Source organism: Numenius arquata, chromosome 29 (genome assembly GCF_964106895.1).
Source record: "Numenius arquata chromosome 29, bNumArq3.hap1.1, whole genome shotgun sequence".
NCBI lineage: Eukaryota > Metazoa > Chordata > Aves > Charadriiformes > Scolopacidae > Numenius > Numenius arquata.
In genome coordinates, this window is record NC_133604.1 from 1239444 (window position 1) to 1254247 (window position 14804).

Here is a 14804-nt window from a genome sequence, read left to right on the forward strand (position 1 = left end):
CCCCGTGCTCCCCCCACGTCCCCCGTGCCCCCCCGTGTCCCCCATGTCCCCTGTGTCCCCCCCCAAGTCCCCATGTCCCCCGTGCCCCCCCCATGTCCCCATGTCCCCTGTGTCCCCCGCATGTCCCCATTGTGTCCCCCCCAAGTCCCCATGTCCCTCGTGCCCCCCATGTCCCCTGTGTCCCCCCCCAAGTCCCCATGTCCCCCGTGCCCCCCCATGTCCCCATTGTGTCCCCCCCCAAGTCCCCATGTCCCCCGTGCCCCCCCATGTCCCCATTGTGTCCCCCCCCAAGTCCCCACGTCCCCCATGCCCCCCCGTGTCCCCCATGTCCCCATTGTGTCCCCCCCAAGTCCCCATGTCCCCCGTGCCCCCCCATGTCCCCATTGTGTCCCCCCCCAAGTCCCCATGTCCCCCGTGCCCCCCCCGTGTCCCCCGTGCCCCCCCGTGTCCCCATTGTGTCCCCCCCAAGTCCCCATGTCCCCCGTGCCCCCCCATGTCCCCTGTGTCCCCCCCCAAGTCCCCATGTCCCCCGTGCCCCCCCCATGTCCCCATTGTGTCCCCCCCAAGTCCCCATGTCCCCCGTGCCCCCCCATGTCCCCTGTGTCCCCCCCCAAGTCCCCATGTCCCTCGTGCCCCCCCATGTCCCCATTGTGTCCCCCCCCCAAGTCCCCATGTCCCCCATGCCCCCCCATGTCCCCCATGCCCCCCCCATGTCCCCACTGTGTCCCCCCCAAGTCCCCATGTCCCTCGTGCCCCCCCATGTCCCCATTGTGTCCCCCCCCCAAGTCCCCATGTCCCCCATGCCCCCCCATGTCCCCCATGCCCCCCCCATGTCCCCATTGTGTCCCCCCCAAGTCCCCATGTCCCCCGTGCCCCCCCATGTCCCCATTGTGTCCCCCCCCAAGTCCCCATGTCCCCCGTGCCCCCCCCGTGTCCCCCGTGCCCCCCCGTGTCCCCCATGTCCCCATTGTGTTCCCCCCCAAGTCCCCATGTCCCCCGTGCCCCCCCTTCCCGCCCCCCCGAGATGCCACTCTCCGGGCAGGTAACGGCCTCTTATCCTAATTAATTACGTGACGTCATTAGTCAGGGCGGGGCTGGCTGGTGGCAGGTTGGGGACAGTCCCTCGCAGTGGGGGGGCCACCAGAAATTCAGCTGCCCCCACCTGCAGCAAAAGCTGGGGGTGTCCCCTTAGGATGATGCCCCCCCCGCCCCAGGCCCTTTGGAGTCGGGGGGGGATTTGGGGAGGAGGGTTTGGGGGGTTCGGGGGGGGGGGGTGTGTGTCTCCCTGCACCCCCCCGGGATGCAGCCCCCCCCCCCCGACCCCCAGCATCCGCCGGACGCCTGGGTCCTCGGCCCACTTTGGGGGGGGCACTGGGGAATGCTGGGGGCGGGGGGGGCATGGCAGGGAGCGCATGGAGCCCCCCCCAAAATGCCCCACGGGGGTTAAATCAGTCTTTTGGGGGGGCAGGTGTTATACCCTCCCCCTGAACCCCCAAACCGGGGTGTACCCCCACCTTACACCCCCAAACCGGGGTGTACCCCCCCACCTGCACCCCCAAATCCAGTTAAATCTCCCACCCTGTACCCCCAAACTGGGGTCTATCCCCCACCTTACACCCCCAAACCGGGGTGTACCCCCCCACCTGCACCCCCAAATCCAGTTAAATCTCCCACCCTGTACCCCCAAACTGGGGTCTCACCCCACCCCACACCCCCAACCCGAGGTGTATCCCCCCCTGCACCCCCAAAATCCAGGTAACCCCCCTACCTGCCCCCCCAAATTAAAGTGTACCCCCACCTGCACCCCCAAATCCACTTAAATCCCCCACCCTGCACCCCCAACCCGGTTGTACCCCCCTGCTGTGCCCCAAAACCCGGGTGTACCCCCCACCCTGTACCCCCAAACTGGGGTCTCACCCCAACCTGCACCCCCAAACCGGGGTGTACCCCCTCAACCTGCATCCCCAAACCCAGTTAAATCTCCCACCCTGTACCCCCAAACTGGGGTGTATCGCCACCTTACACCCCAAAATCAGGGTGTACCCCCACCTGTACCCCCAAATCCAGTTAAATCTCCCACCCTGTACCCCCAAACTGGGGTGTATCGCCACCTTACACCCCAAAATCGGGGTGTACCTCCACCTGTACCCCCAAACCCAGTTAAATCTCATACCCTGTACCCCCAAACTGGGGTCTCACCCCACCCCGCACCCCCAAACCGGGGTGTATCCCCCAATCTGCACCCCCAAACCCAGTTAAATCTCCCACCCTGTACCCCCAAACTGGGGTCTACCCCCACTCTGCACCCTCAAATCAGAGTGTACCCCCAACCTGCCCCCCCAAATCTGGTTATATCCCCACCTGACCCCCAAATCAGGGGGTGTCCCCACCCTGCACCCCCAACCCGAGGTGTATCCCCCCCTGCACCCCCAAAATCCAGGTAACCCCCACACCTGCCCCCCCAAATTAAAGTGTACCCCCACCTGCACCCCCAAATCCACTTAAAGCTCCCCACCCCGCACCCCCAAATCCACTTAAATCCCCCACCCTGCACCCCCAACCCGGGTTGTACCCCCCCGCTGTGCCCCAAAACCCGGGTGTACCCCCCACCCTGCACCCCTAAACTGGGATGTGTCCCCACCCTGCACCCCCAAAACTAGTTAAATCCCCCCCCCTGCCGCCCCAACCCGGGGTGTACCCCCCCAACCTGCACCCCCAAACCCGTGGGCGCCCTGGGACTGCAGCAGGGACCCCCCAGGGAACCCCCACCCAGGGGCAGGGGACCCCCCCCACCCTGGGGGGGGGCACCCCAAGGACGAGGCAGAGGCAACGGCCCCGCAGGACCCAGCGTTTATTGCTAGAAGGGGAAACTGAGGCACGGGGACACGCGCCAGCCCCTCCCGTGTCCCCCCCACCCCGGCGACACCCCCGTGCCTCAGTTTCCCCCCACCCAAAGCAAGGGCCACTGACCCCCGGGGTTGAATAGCTTAAAAAATACCCTAAAAAAACCCCCAAATCGGAGATTTTAAAGGAAATAAAAGTGCGAGGAGCCCCAAAAGTCGGTGGGGACTGAGCTCGGGGGTCCCAGGGGACACTGAGACATGGGGCGGGGGGGGGGGATCACAGCCAGCCCCCCCTGCCTCCAGGATGCAGCACCGCACCTGCCCTGAGAGCCTGGTTAGTGTTCAACTGGTTAAACTGGAGAGACTGGAAGCTGCTGGTGGGGTCCCCCGGTGGAATTAGCCCTTGGGGGGGGGGGTCTGTCCTGGGGCAAGGGGAAACTGAGGCACGGGGCGGGGGGGGCGGATCACACCCCCCTCCCTGCGCAAGGGAACCCCGCTTTGCCCTCAGAGGGGAAACTGGGGCACGGAGCCCTCCTCCTCCTCTCAAAAGTGCCCCAAACCAGTTCCAAACTGGGGAAACTGGGGCACGGATCCATCCTCTCCCTCAAGTGAGACCCTGGGCTTGGTCCTGGGGGCAGGTGGGGGGGAAACTGGGGGAGGGACCCATTAACCCCCCCCTCCCCGAGCCCCAGGCTTGCTCTCAGTCGGGAAACTGGGGCATGGATCCGTCCTCCAGCTCCTAAAGGTGCCCCAAACCAGTTCCAAACTGGGGAAACCGAGTCACGGACCCATTAATCCCTCCCCCAAATCCCAGCCTTGCTCTCAGTGGGGAAACCGAGGCACAGATCCCTCCTCCACCTCCAAACCAGTTCCAAACTGGGGAAATCGAGGCACAGATCCTTCCTCCACCTCCAAACCAGTTTTAAACTGGGGAAACTGAGGCACAGATCCTTCCTCCACCTCCAAACCAGTTCCAAACTGGGGAAACTGAGGCACAGACCCATTCCCCATCTCATAAAAGTGCCCTAAATCAGTTCCCAACTGGGGAAACTGGCACAGGGACCCATTAATCCCCCCACCCCCAAGCCCCTGCCTTGCTCTCAGTGGGGGAAACTGAGGCACGGATCCCTCCTCCAACTCCAAAGCATTTCCAAACTGGGGAAACTGGGGCACAGATCTGTTCTCCACCTCCTAAAGGTGCCCCAAACCAGTTCCCAACTAGGGAAACTGAGGCAGGGAACCATTAACCCACCCCCCCAGGCCCCCACTTTGCTCTCAGTGGGGAAGCTGGGGCACGGATTCATCCTCTCCATCAAAATGAGACCCTGGGCTTGGTCCTGGGTGGGGGGAGAAACTGAGACACGGATCCCTCCTCCACCTCCAAACCAGTTCCAAACTGGGGAAACTGAGGCATGGATCCATTTCCCCCCACTACCCCAACCCCTCCCCTTCACTTCCCCGCCGCCGTTCCCCCCTCCCCTTCCAACAACTCCAGCACCCCCAGTTCCCCCAGTCGGGCTTTGGCCAGTTCCTCCCAGCCCCGGTTGGCGCGGGGGTTTCGGGGAGAGGGATGGGGTAACCCCTCCACGCGGACGGCCATGCCGGCGGCTGCCAGGGCTCGCCGTGCCCGCCGCTCGGCAAAGCGCCCCACGCCCACCACCAGCCCCACGCCCAACAGCCCCACGGCTCGCGCCAGCGCCCGGTCGCAGAGCCCCATCAGGCGGTCGCGGGTGGCGGGGGGTAAATCGGTGGGGGGCAAGTTGCGGCCGCTGGCGGCGAGGAAGAGGAGGGGGCAGTGGTTGTGGACGAAGCAGTGGCGGAAGAAAAGGTGGGGGTCGGGGCAGAGGGTCCGGACCAGCCCCCAAAAACGGGCGCCGCTCACCTCGGCCCGGCGGCAGCTCAGGCCCAGCACCGGGCGCTTGGGGTGCTCCGAGGGGGGCTTCTTCACCCCCCCGACGACCCGCAGCCATTCCCGCACGTGCCAGGCTTCTCCGAAGGGGACCTGCGAGACAGGGAAAAGGGTCAGGGGGGGAAAAGGGTTGTGGGTACACACACACACCCCCCCACACCCCCACCCACCCCCCGGGGTGTGATTTCCCCTCCACTGGGCTTGGAGGGAAGAGGTTTGGGGGTGTCCTGGGGAATTGTGACCCCAGAACAGCCCTGGAGGGCAGTTGGCTGCTGCTCTGCCTCAGTTTCCCTGGGCTGGGGCTCCATGGGGATGGAGGGGGACAGCGTGCAGTGTCCCCCCAGCACCCCCGTGCCTCAGTTTCCCTCACCCAAGGCCCCACAGGGTTGGATTGGGACCCCCCCAGGCACCCCTATGCCTCAGCTTCTCTTGGCCAAAGCCCCACAGGGATGGACTGAGACCACCCCAGCACCCCCGTGCCTCAGTTTCCCTCACCTGAGGCCCCATGGGGGTGGGCCGGGATCCCCCAGACACCCCACGAGTATCCCCGTGGCTCAGTTTCCCTGGCCTCAGGCCCCATGGGGATGGATTGGGATGGCCCTGGCACCCCTGTGCCTCAGTTTCCTCCTCCTTGGTTCCAGGGGGGCACACGGGGGGCACACACACTGTGCCCAGTAACAATCACTCTAAAAAACACCTCCAGCCTTGTCTGTGCCTCAGTTTCCCTCATCTGGGGCTCAACGGGGATGGATGGGGACAATGTGAGGGGTCCCCCAGGCACCCCGTGCCTCAGTTTCCCCCCCCTTTTGGTTCTAGGGGGGCACACACACTGTGTCACCCTACAAACACCCCCAGCCCCATCCGTGCCTCAGTTTCCCTCACCTGAGGCCCCATGGGGATGGATAGGGACCCCCCAAAAGCACCCCCTGAGCACCCTCGTGCCTCAGTTTCCCCCCCTTTGGTTCCATGGGGGCACATGGGGGGCACAAACACTGTGCCCCAGCCACAGCCACCCTACAAACACCCCCAGCCCCATCTGTGCCTCAGTTTCCCTCCCCTGAGGCCCCATGGGGATGGATAGGGACCCCCCCAAAGCAGCCCATGAGCACCCCCGTGCCTCAATTTCCCCCCCCTTTAGTTCTAGGGGGGCACACACAGTGTGACCCTACAAACACCCCCCCAGCCCCATCCGTGCCTCAGTTTCCCCCCCTGGTGCCGCACCCCGGTCTGGGCCATGCCGAAGGGGCCGGGGTTCATGCCGAGGAAGAGGACGCGTTTCGGGGTGCGGCAGTAGCGGCGCACGAAGTCGCAGTGGGGCTCCCAGGCGTAGTCCAGGGGGTGGTAGACATGGCTGACGGGGTCCCCGAAGGGCGGCAGCGCCTGCAGCAGCGCGTTCTGCTCCTGCTCCAGCTGCAGGAACCGCCCCGCCAGGTCACCTTCATCCTCCTCCTCCTCCTCCTCCTCATCATCTTCTTCTTCTTCCTCCTCTGCCACCGGCACCGGCTTCGCCACCGGCTCTGTCACCGTCCCCTCCATGCTGCCATCGCCTGGTGCCTGCGGAGGGGAGAGAAGGGTGACAGGGCCAGCTCCCAGGGGGGGTGACAGGGCCAGCCCCTGGTGGGGGGACAGGGCCAGCTCCCAGGGGGGGTGACAGGGCCAGCCCCAAGGGGGAGTGACAGAGCCAGCCCCCAGGTGGGGCGACAGGGCCAGCCCCTGGTGGGGGGACAGGGCCAGCCCCCGGGGGGGGACAGAGCAGCCCCCAGAGGGGGTGACTGGGCCAGACCCCGGGGGGGGACAGAGCATCCCCAAGGGGGGGTGACAGGGCCAGCCCCCAGGGGGGGACAGAGCCAGCCCCTAGGGGGGGAGCCCCATGGCCAGGGTGGAGGTGAAGAAGCAGCCCCAGCACCTCTCTGCCACGACCCCCGCACCCCCAGGGCCCCCAGCTGCCCCACGGCGCAGACCTGCACCCCCGAGATGCCTCCTCAGGGACCCCCAACTGCCCCCTTAGCCCAGGCCTGTGCCCCCAGGGGTCCCAACTGCCCCACAGAGCAGCCCTGCGTCCCCCAGTTGTCCCCTAACTGCCTCCCTACTCCAGCCCTGTGCCCCCAGGGCCCCCTAACTGCCCCCCTAACCCTGAGCTGCCCCACCTTGAACCCCTAACTGCCCCCCGGAGCAGCCCTGCACCCCCAGAGCTCCCCGACTGCCTCCCCCAGGATCCTCAACTGCCCCAGAGCACAGACCTGCCCCCCCGGGGCCTACCAGCTGCCACCTCACCGCCCCCCAGCTGCCCCCCCAACCCTGGCTTGCCCCCCCCGAACCCCTACCCGCCCCACAGCGCAGTCCTGCCCCTCAGGGCCCCCCAGGCCCCACACCCTGCATCCCCCACGGGCCCCTCGCTGCGCCCCCCCCCGTCCTAACTCCCCCCCACTCCCGCAGCCCCCTCAAAGTCCCCTAACGACGTCACTCGACGTCCTGTGACGTCACGCCGCCCCCCTCCCCGGGCCTACCTGTGCGCCGCGCCAGGCCGGGCCCCCACGGGCCGCGCCGCCGCCCGCCCCGCCCTTTGACCCCTGACCCCGCGCGCAGAGCCTGCCGGGAGCTGGAGTCCGCCGAGCCACGCCCCCCCATCCCGGCGTGCCCCGCGCGAGAGAGAGAGGCGGAGCCGGGCCCTTTGTCTGCGCGGGGCTTCCCATGATGCTTTGCGGCGGGGGACACCACCACCCCCCGCCCTTCACCCCCTCTCCCCTCCCCTCCCGTGGGGCACGAACGCGCGTGGAAGGGGGGCGTGGCGCAGTAGGGGCGTGGCCGCACCAAGCCCCGCCTCCCTCTCGCTGACCACGCCCCTTCCCCGGCGCGGGCGGCGGCGGCGCAAGGACGACCCCTGGCGGGGGCGGGGGGCGCGACCGCGCGTCCCCGGGGGGGGGGGGGTCCCCAACCTCGTTGTCGTGTGTCGTCCCCCCCCCCCCCCGTATCCCCCCTTCCTCGATGTCGACCCCCCCCCCACGCTGCAGCTCCGCCTCGCGCCCACCAGGTGGCGCCAGAGGGGACCCCAGGCGTCCGGGCCCCTCCCACCGGACACCTCCCCCCCCCCCCCCCCGCTTTCTTATGGGGGTGCGACACTTCTGGGTCCCCCTGAAAAGGGGGGGGGGGGGGGGGCCTATCCGGGATGGGAGGATGCATCCCGGGGGGTGTGTGGCCCACCCTGACCCCCCAGTGGGGGTGAACTGGGCCATACTGGGAACACTGGGTGGGGGGGGGGCGGGGGCCATTCCTCCTCCCCCCCCCCCCCAAATGAAGCGGCGACTCCTGAAAAGTGACCGTTTATTGGAAGCAAATACGGGGGGGGGGGACGACACGGACGGGGACACACGGTGGCGGGGGGGGGGGGGGGGGGGACGGGGGACGGACATGGGGACACAGGGACACCCCCCGGAGGGGGGACGGGGGGGGAGGGGGCGGCTATAAACACCAAACCTTAGAAAAAACGGCAAAAAAAATGGGGCCAACCCCCCCCCACCCCACCCCACCCCCCCGAAACCCACCCCACACCCCCCTTGGCAGGGTTGGGGGAAGTTGGGGGGCGCCCCCCCCCCCCCCCCCCTTGGACCCCCCTCCAAAGAGAACACTCTCCCCCCAACCCCCCCCCCCCCAACCCCCTTCCAAGGCAGGACTGTCCCCTCCCCTGTCCCCAAAGTCACGGGGAGGGGGCAGGGTGACCATTGGGGACGTTGAGGGTGGGGGGGGGGACACACAGGAGGATGGGGGGGGGGGGGCTATATACAGGGGGGGCCCTTAGCTCCGGGGGGGGTCACGCTCTTTGCCGTCGGTGTCCTCGGGGTAGGCGTGCCAGGTCAGCCGCTCCTCGTAGAAAGCGATGACAATTTGGGGACATTTGAGGTTGGCCTCCTTGGCCAGCACCAGGTCGGCCTCGTCCGTGTCCTTCCTGGTGGGGGGGGGACGGGGACACACATGGGGAAAAAAAAAAAAGGGGGGGGACAGAGAGGTTCAGGGGGACACGGAAAAGGGGGGGGGGGGGTTGTCACCCCCACACGTCCTTGTCACCCCCTCGGGGACACGCGGGTGGCCTCACCACTTCATGAGGAACATGAGGTCCCCGCAGGAGTCGGTGGCACCGATGATCTTCTCGGGTTCCAGCCCCCGCTCGAAGCCCCGGGCGATGTCATTGCTCTGCGGGTTTTGGGGGAAAAAAAGGGAATTTTCGGTGAAAAAATGGAATTTTTGGGGAAAAAAGGGAGTTTTTGGGGAAAAAAGGGAGTTTTTGGGGAAAAAAAGGGATTTTGGGGTGAAAAAAAGGGATTTTGGGGGCATGGACATGTCCCCCAGAGGGGAGGGTGAGGGGGTTACAGCCCTGCTTTGTGATGGCTGGAGGTGACAGGGTTGGGGACATCCTCTGGAGAATGGTGGTGCCAGCCTTACGTGGTGGCACTGGGTGCCTGTCCCCATCCCTGGGTCCCCATCCCAGCTGTGGTGGCACTGGGTGTCTGTCCCCATCACCAGGTGTCCAACCTCATCCCTGGGTGCCCTTCCCAGCCGTGGTGGCACTGGGTGATTGTCCCCATCCCTGAAGGCTCATCCTCATCATGGGGACTCTGGGTGCCTGTCCCCATCCCTGGCTGCCCATCCCAGCCGTGGTGGCACCGGGTGATTGTCCCCATCGTGGTGGCACTGGGTGATTGTCCCTATCCCTGGGTGCTCGTCCTGGCTGTGGTGGCACTCGGTGTCTGTCCCCACTGTGGTGGCACTGGGTTTCTGTCCCCATCGTGGTGGCACTGGGTGACTGTCCCCGTCCCTGAAGGCTCGTCCTCATCATGGGGACTCTGGGTGACTGTCCCCATCCCTGGGTGCTCGTCCTGGCTGTGGTGGCACTTGGTGTCTGTCCCCACTGTGGTGGCACTGGGTGTCTGTCCCCGTCACCAGGTGTCCAACCTCATCCCTGGGTGCTTGTCCCGGCTGTGGTGGCACTGGGTTTCTGTCCCCATCGTGGTGGCACTGGGTACCTGACGCCATCCCTGGGTCCCCATCCCAGCCGTGGTGGCACTGGGTGCCAGTCCCCATCACAGGGATGCTCTCCCCATCCCTGGGTTTCTGTCCCCATCATGGGGACTTCGGCTGCCTGTCCCCATCCCTGGTGGTCCATCCCAGCCGTGGTGGCACTGGGCACCCGTCCCCATCACCAGGTGTCCAACCTCATCACCGGGTGCCCATCCCGGCCACGGTGGCACTGGGTGCCTGTCCCCATTCCAGGGACACTGGATGTCTGTCCCTATAACAGTGATGCTGGGTGCTTGTCCCCATGGCCCGGTGTCTGTCCCCATCCTGGGGTGCCTGTCCCCATCCCGGTGACACTGGGTGCCTGTCCCCATTCCTGGGTGCCTGTCCCCATCCTGGTGACACTGGGTGCCTGTCCCCATCCCTGGGTGTCTGTCCCCACCCTGGGGACACTGGGTGCCTGTCCCCGTGGCCAGGTGCTTGTTCCCACCCCGGGGACACTGGGTGCCCGTCCCCATGGTGTCACAGCCGCAGCCTGAGGAGCCGTTATCTCCCCAGGGGTGGCCTCCCCCCCGTGCTGGCACCGCAGCCCCCGAACCCTGGCCACGATAACGCCCGGCTGGGAACTGGGAACCAACTGGGAACCGGCTGGGAACTGGGAACGGCTGCTCCCGCCAGGAAGATAAGGACCGAGGACACAATTCCAAGGGAGTGAGGTCACCTCAGGAGGTGGCCGGTGATGACAGCGAGACCCAGGAAGGAAGACCGTGACCAGAATGAAGGGGCCGGACTGGGACTGGGGCACTGGGTGGGATGGGTGTAACTGGGATCAGGGTGGGGGTCCCTCTGCAGAGGTGACAGCTTGAGGTGGCACCCGGGAACTTATCACAGAGACTGGGACCTTCCCTGGGACCAGACGGTGACGGGTGGGATCCCCAGGTTGGTGGCTGAGCCTGTGACAACGGCTGGGTGGCCATTGCCATCGTAGGGACATTGGGTGCCTGTCCCCATGGCCAGGTACCTGGCCCCATCCCAGGGTGCCCGTTCCCATCATGGGGTGCCCATCCCCATCCCTGGGTTTCTGTCCCCATCACAGGGACATTGGGTATCTGTCCCTGTAACAGGGACGTTGGGTGCCTGTCCCCATCCCTGAGTTCATCCCCATGGCCAGGTTCCTGTCCCCATTGTGGGGACATCGGGTGCCTGTCCCCATCCCCGAGTTCCTGTCCTCATCCTGGGGCGCCCGTCCCCATCCTGGGGACATTGGGTACCCATCCCCGTGGCTGGTTGCCCGTCCCCCTCGCAGGGTGCCTGTCCCCATCCTGGGGACGTTGGGTACTTGTCCTCATCCCTGAGTTCCTGTCCCCACGGCCAGGTGCCTGTCTCCATCCCTGCATTCCTGTCCTCATCCCTGGGTGCCCGTCCCCATCCTGGGGACATTGGGTGCCTGTTCCCATCATGGGGTGCCCATCCCCATCACAGGGACGTTGGGTGCCCGCCCCCATGGATGGGACACTGGGTGCCTGTCCCCATCACGGGGTGCCTCTCCCTATGGCCAGATGTCCATCCCCATCCTGGGATGCCTGTCCCCATCCCTGGGAATTCCTGTCCCCATCATAGGGACATTGCGTGTCTGTCCCTGTAACAGGGAAGTTGGGTGCCTGTCCCCATCCTTGGGTGTCTGTCCCCATCATGGGGTGCCTGTCCCCATCATAGGGATACCGGGTGCCTGTCCCCATGGCCACGTGCCTGTCCCCATCCCTGGGTTCCTGTCCCCATCATGGGGACACTGGGTGCCTGTCCTTATCCCTGAGTTCCTGTCCCCATGGCCAGGTTCCTGTCCCCATTGTGGGGACATTGGGTGCCTGTCCCCATCCCTGAGTTCCTGTCCTCATCCTGGGGTGCTTGTCCCCATTCTGGGGACATTGGGTGCCTGTTCCCATGGCCACGTGCCTGTCCCCATCCCTGGGTTCCTGTCCCCATCGTGGGGACACTGGGTGCCTGTCCTTATCCCTGAGTTCCTGTCCCCATGGCCAGGTTCCTGTCCCTATTGTGGGGACATTGGGTGCTTGTCCCCATCGCTGGGTTCCCGTCCCCTTCCTGGGGGGCCCATTCCCATCCTGGGGATGTTGGGTGCCTGTCCCCATCACGCGGTGCCTCTCCCTATGGCCAGATGTCCGTCCCCATCCTGGGGTACCTGTCCCCATCCCTGGGTTCCTGTCACAGGGACATTGGGTGCCTGTCCCCATCATGGGGTGCCTGTCCCCATCCCTGGGATCCCATCCCCATCCCTGGGTTTCTGTCCCTGTCACAGGGACATTGGGTGCCTGTCCCCATCATGGGGACACCTGGGATGCTGGGTGCTTGTCCCCACCCCTGCGTTCCCACCCCCATCCCTGGGTTCCTGTCCTCATCCCTGGGTGCCCGTCCCCATCCCGGGGATGTTGGGTGCCCGTCCCCCTCCTGGGGTGTCCCCCTCTCACCTCCCTCTTCTTCTTGGCCTTGATGTCGTCCCCGCCAGCGCCCAGCCCTCCTTTCCTCTTGGCGCCCTCCGCCTTTTCCCGTGGTCTGTTCCCGTCACCCTCCTTCATCTTCTTATACTTCCTCATAAACTCCGAGATCAGCTCCGGGCAATCCAGGTTCTTCTCTGGTTCCCAAGTGTTGTGTTCCCTGTCACCAAACCACCACCACCATCATCATCATCATCCTCCTCCTCCTCCTCCTCCTCGTTGTCATCGTCACCGTCCCCCACTTTGTCCCCCCGGGGCGGTACTCACTCGGAGAAGCCCTTCCACTTGAGCAGGTACTCGGCCTGGCCCTTCACCACGCGCCGGTCCAGCACCTTCTCCACCACATACTCTTCCTCGTCTCCCGAGGACGAGCTGTCGGCTGCCCGCTTGCTCCTCTTGCCCATAGCGCAGCGCCCACGGCTCCTGGGGGGGAGAGACCGGGGGGGGGGATGTTAGCGGGGACCCCCTGCCACCCGCCACCCCCCAAACCCTGGGAAACAGGAGGCGGAGGGGAAGGGGGTGGCGCCTCCCAATGGAATTTGGGGTAAAACTCCGAAAAAAATGGTGGGGAGTTTAGGGACAGGGAAATGGAATTTGGGTGGAAACCCCTGAAATCGGTGGGGATTTAGGCACAGGGAAAGGGAATTTGGGTTAAAAACCCTAAAAACGGTGGGGATTTAGGCACAGCGAAATGGAATTTGGGTGGAAACCCCTAAAAACAGTGGGAATTTAGGCAGAGGCAAATCGAATTTGGGTTAAAAACCCTGAAATCGGTGAGGATTTAGGCACAGGGAAATGGAATTTGGGTTAAAATCCCTAAAAACGGTGGGGATTTAGGCACAGCGAAATGGAATTTGGGTTAAAAATCCCTAAAATAGGTGAGGATTTAGGCACAGGGAAATGGAATTTGAGTGGAAAACCCTAAAATCGGTGAGAATTAAGGCACAGGGAAATGGAATTTGGGTTAAAACCCCTAATTTAGGCACAGGGAAATGGAATTTGGATTGAAATCCCTAAAAACGGTGAGGATTTAGGCACAGGGAAATGGAATTTGGGTTAAAACCCCCTAAAATTGGTGAGGATTTAGGCACAGGGAATTGAAATTTGGGTTAAAAATCCCTAAAATAGGTGAGTATTTAGGCACAGAGAAATGGAATTTGGGTTAAAACCCCTGAATTTAGGCACAGGGAAATGGAATTTGGGTTAAAACCCCTAAAGACGGTGGAGATTTAGGCACAGGGAAACGTTTAGGTGGAAAAGCCCATTTTCCCACCAATTTATAACGCCACGATTAAAATCTCACCCCTTTTTTAGGGGATTTAAAGGCGAATTAATAAGGGGGGAAAAAAGAAGGGGAGACCCCCAAGCTCTCCCTGTTTTGGGGTGAATTTGCTGCGTAACAGCAAAGCCCAAGTTAAAACCCCAGAGGTTTTTAAAAAAATAACAAAGTTTTAAGGCACGCACCCAAAATTTGGGGTTTTTTTAAGTCCTGAGCTTAGCGGGCTTTTTTAAATTCAGCTTTAAAAAAAAAAGAAACCCTGACGGAGCCAAAGAATTCCTCATCCTCCCCCGTTCCCCGAAGGCCCAAACTGTGGGATTCGCTGGGGGCGGTTTTGGGTGTAAAAGGGGAGGTTTTGGGTGTAAAAGGGGAGGTTTTGGGTGTAAAAGGGGAGGTTTTGGGTGTAAAAGGGATGAGGCGTCGCATCCCCAAAGCCGCGGGTGAGAACCCAGGAGGAACAAAAGAAAAGCGCCGTTTTGAGGTAAAAAACTCCGGTTTTGAGGCAAAAAGCGCCGTTTTGAGGTGAAACGTGTTGGTTTGAGGTAAAAAGCGTAGATTCGCGCAAAAAAAAACCCCTGTTTTGAGGCAAAAAAGTGCTGCTTTGAGGCAAAAAGCGCCGTTTTGAGGCAAAAAAAAGTGCTGTTGTGAGGCAAAAAGCGCCATTTTGTGGCAAAAAGGTGTCCTTTAGAGGCAGAAAGCGCCGTTCCGAGGCAAAAAACCGGCCGGTTTGGCTGGGACCGGCCCGTAGCGGCTCTCGAGTGCCGGTGCCCGGTGCCCGGTGCTACCCGCAGGAGCGGGCCGCGGGGGCGGGGCGAGGAGCGCGCCACCTCTCCCTATTGGCCGGCGGGTCCGCGGCGCCCGCTCGTTGATTGGCTGAGCGCGCCGCCGCTCGCCGCCACCCCCCCCCCCAACTCCCCCCCCCCGCCGCCGTTGGCCCGCCCGCCCGTCACTCCCCGTGCCGTCCCGCCCCTCCCACGCCGCTATTGGCCGGCGCGCCCGCCCATCCCGCCTCCCCCGCCCCCCCCCCTTCACCCCCCCCCCGCCATTCATCCGCCGCTCGCCGCCGTTACCGGGGCGGGGAGCGGCTCCGGCGCGGGCCCGTCCGCCGCGGTCTGGCCGCCCCCTCCGAACCGCTGCTCCGCGCTCCGCCCGCCAAAACCGCCCGCAGCGCGCAGGCGCCGCTGGCCGCCCTCCGCGCATGCGTCCGCCCGCCCTCCTCCTCCTCCTCCTTCTCTCCCCCCCTCCCCGCTACC

The 14804-nt window shown here is 64.4% G+C and overlaps 2 protein-coding genes across 2 annotated transcripts; both read right to left on the minus strand.

Annotated features, from left to right (window-relative positions):
- Positions 1-4293: 4293 nt before the first annotated feature.
- SMUG1 (single-strand-selective monofunctional uracil-DNA glycosylase 1) lies at positions 4294-6300 on the minus strand. The gene is made up of 2 exons (XM_074164840.1): positions 5974-6300; positions 4294-4845 (listed from the first exon to the last, which is right to left on the minus strand). Exons 1-2 carry the CDS (start codon positions 6286-6288, stop codon positions 4294-4296), a joined length of 867 nt encoding a protein of 288 aa, XP_074020941.1. The 5' UTR covers positions 6289-6300.
- Positions 6301-8060: 1760 nt separating this feature from the next.
- On the minus strand, positions 8061-14751 carry CBX5 (chromobox 5). Its single transcript, XM_074164929.1, is given in 6 exon segments — positions 8061-8695; positions 8843-8940; positions 12246-12432; positions 12540-12695; positions 14622-14686; positions 14689-14751. Coding segments are annotated over 6 exon segments (720 nt in total). The 3' UTR covers positions 8061-8544.
- Positions 14752-14804: the final 53 nt, after the last annotated feature.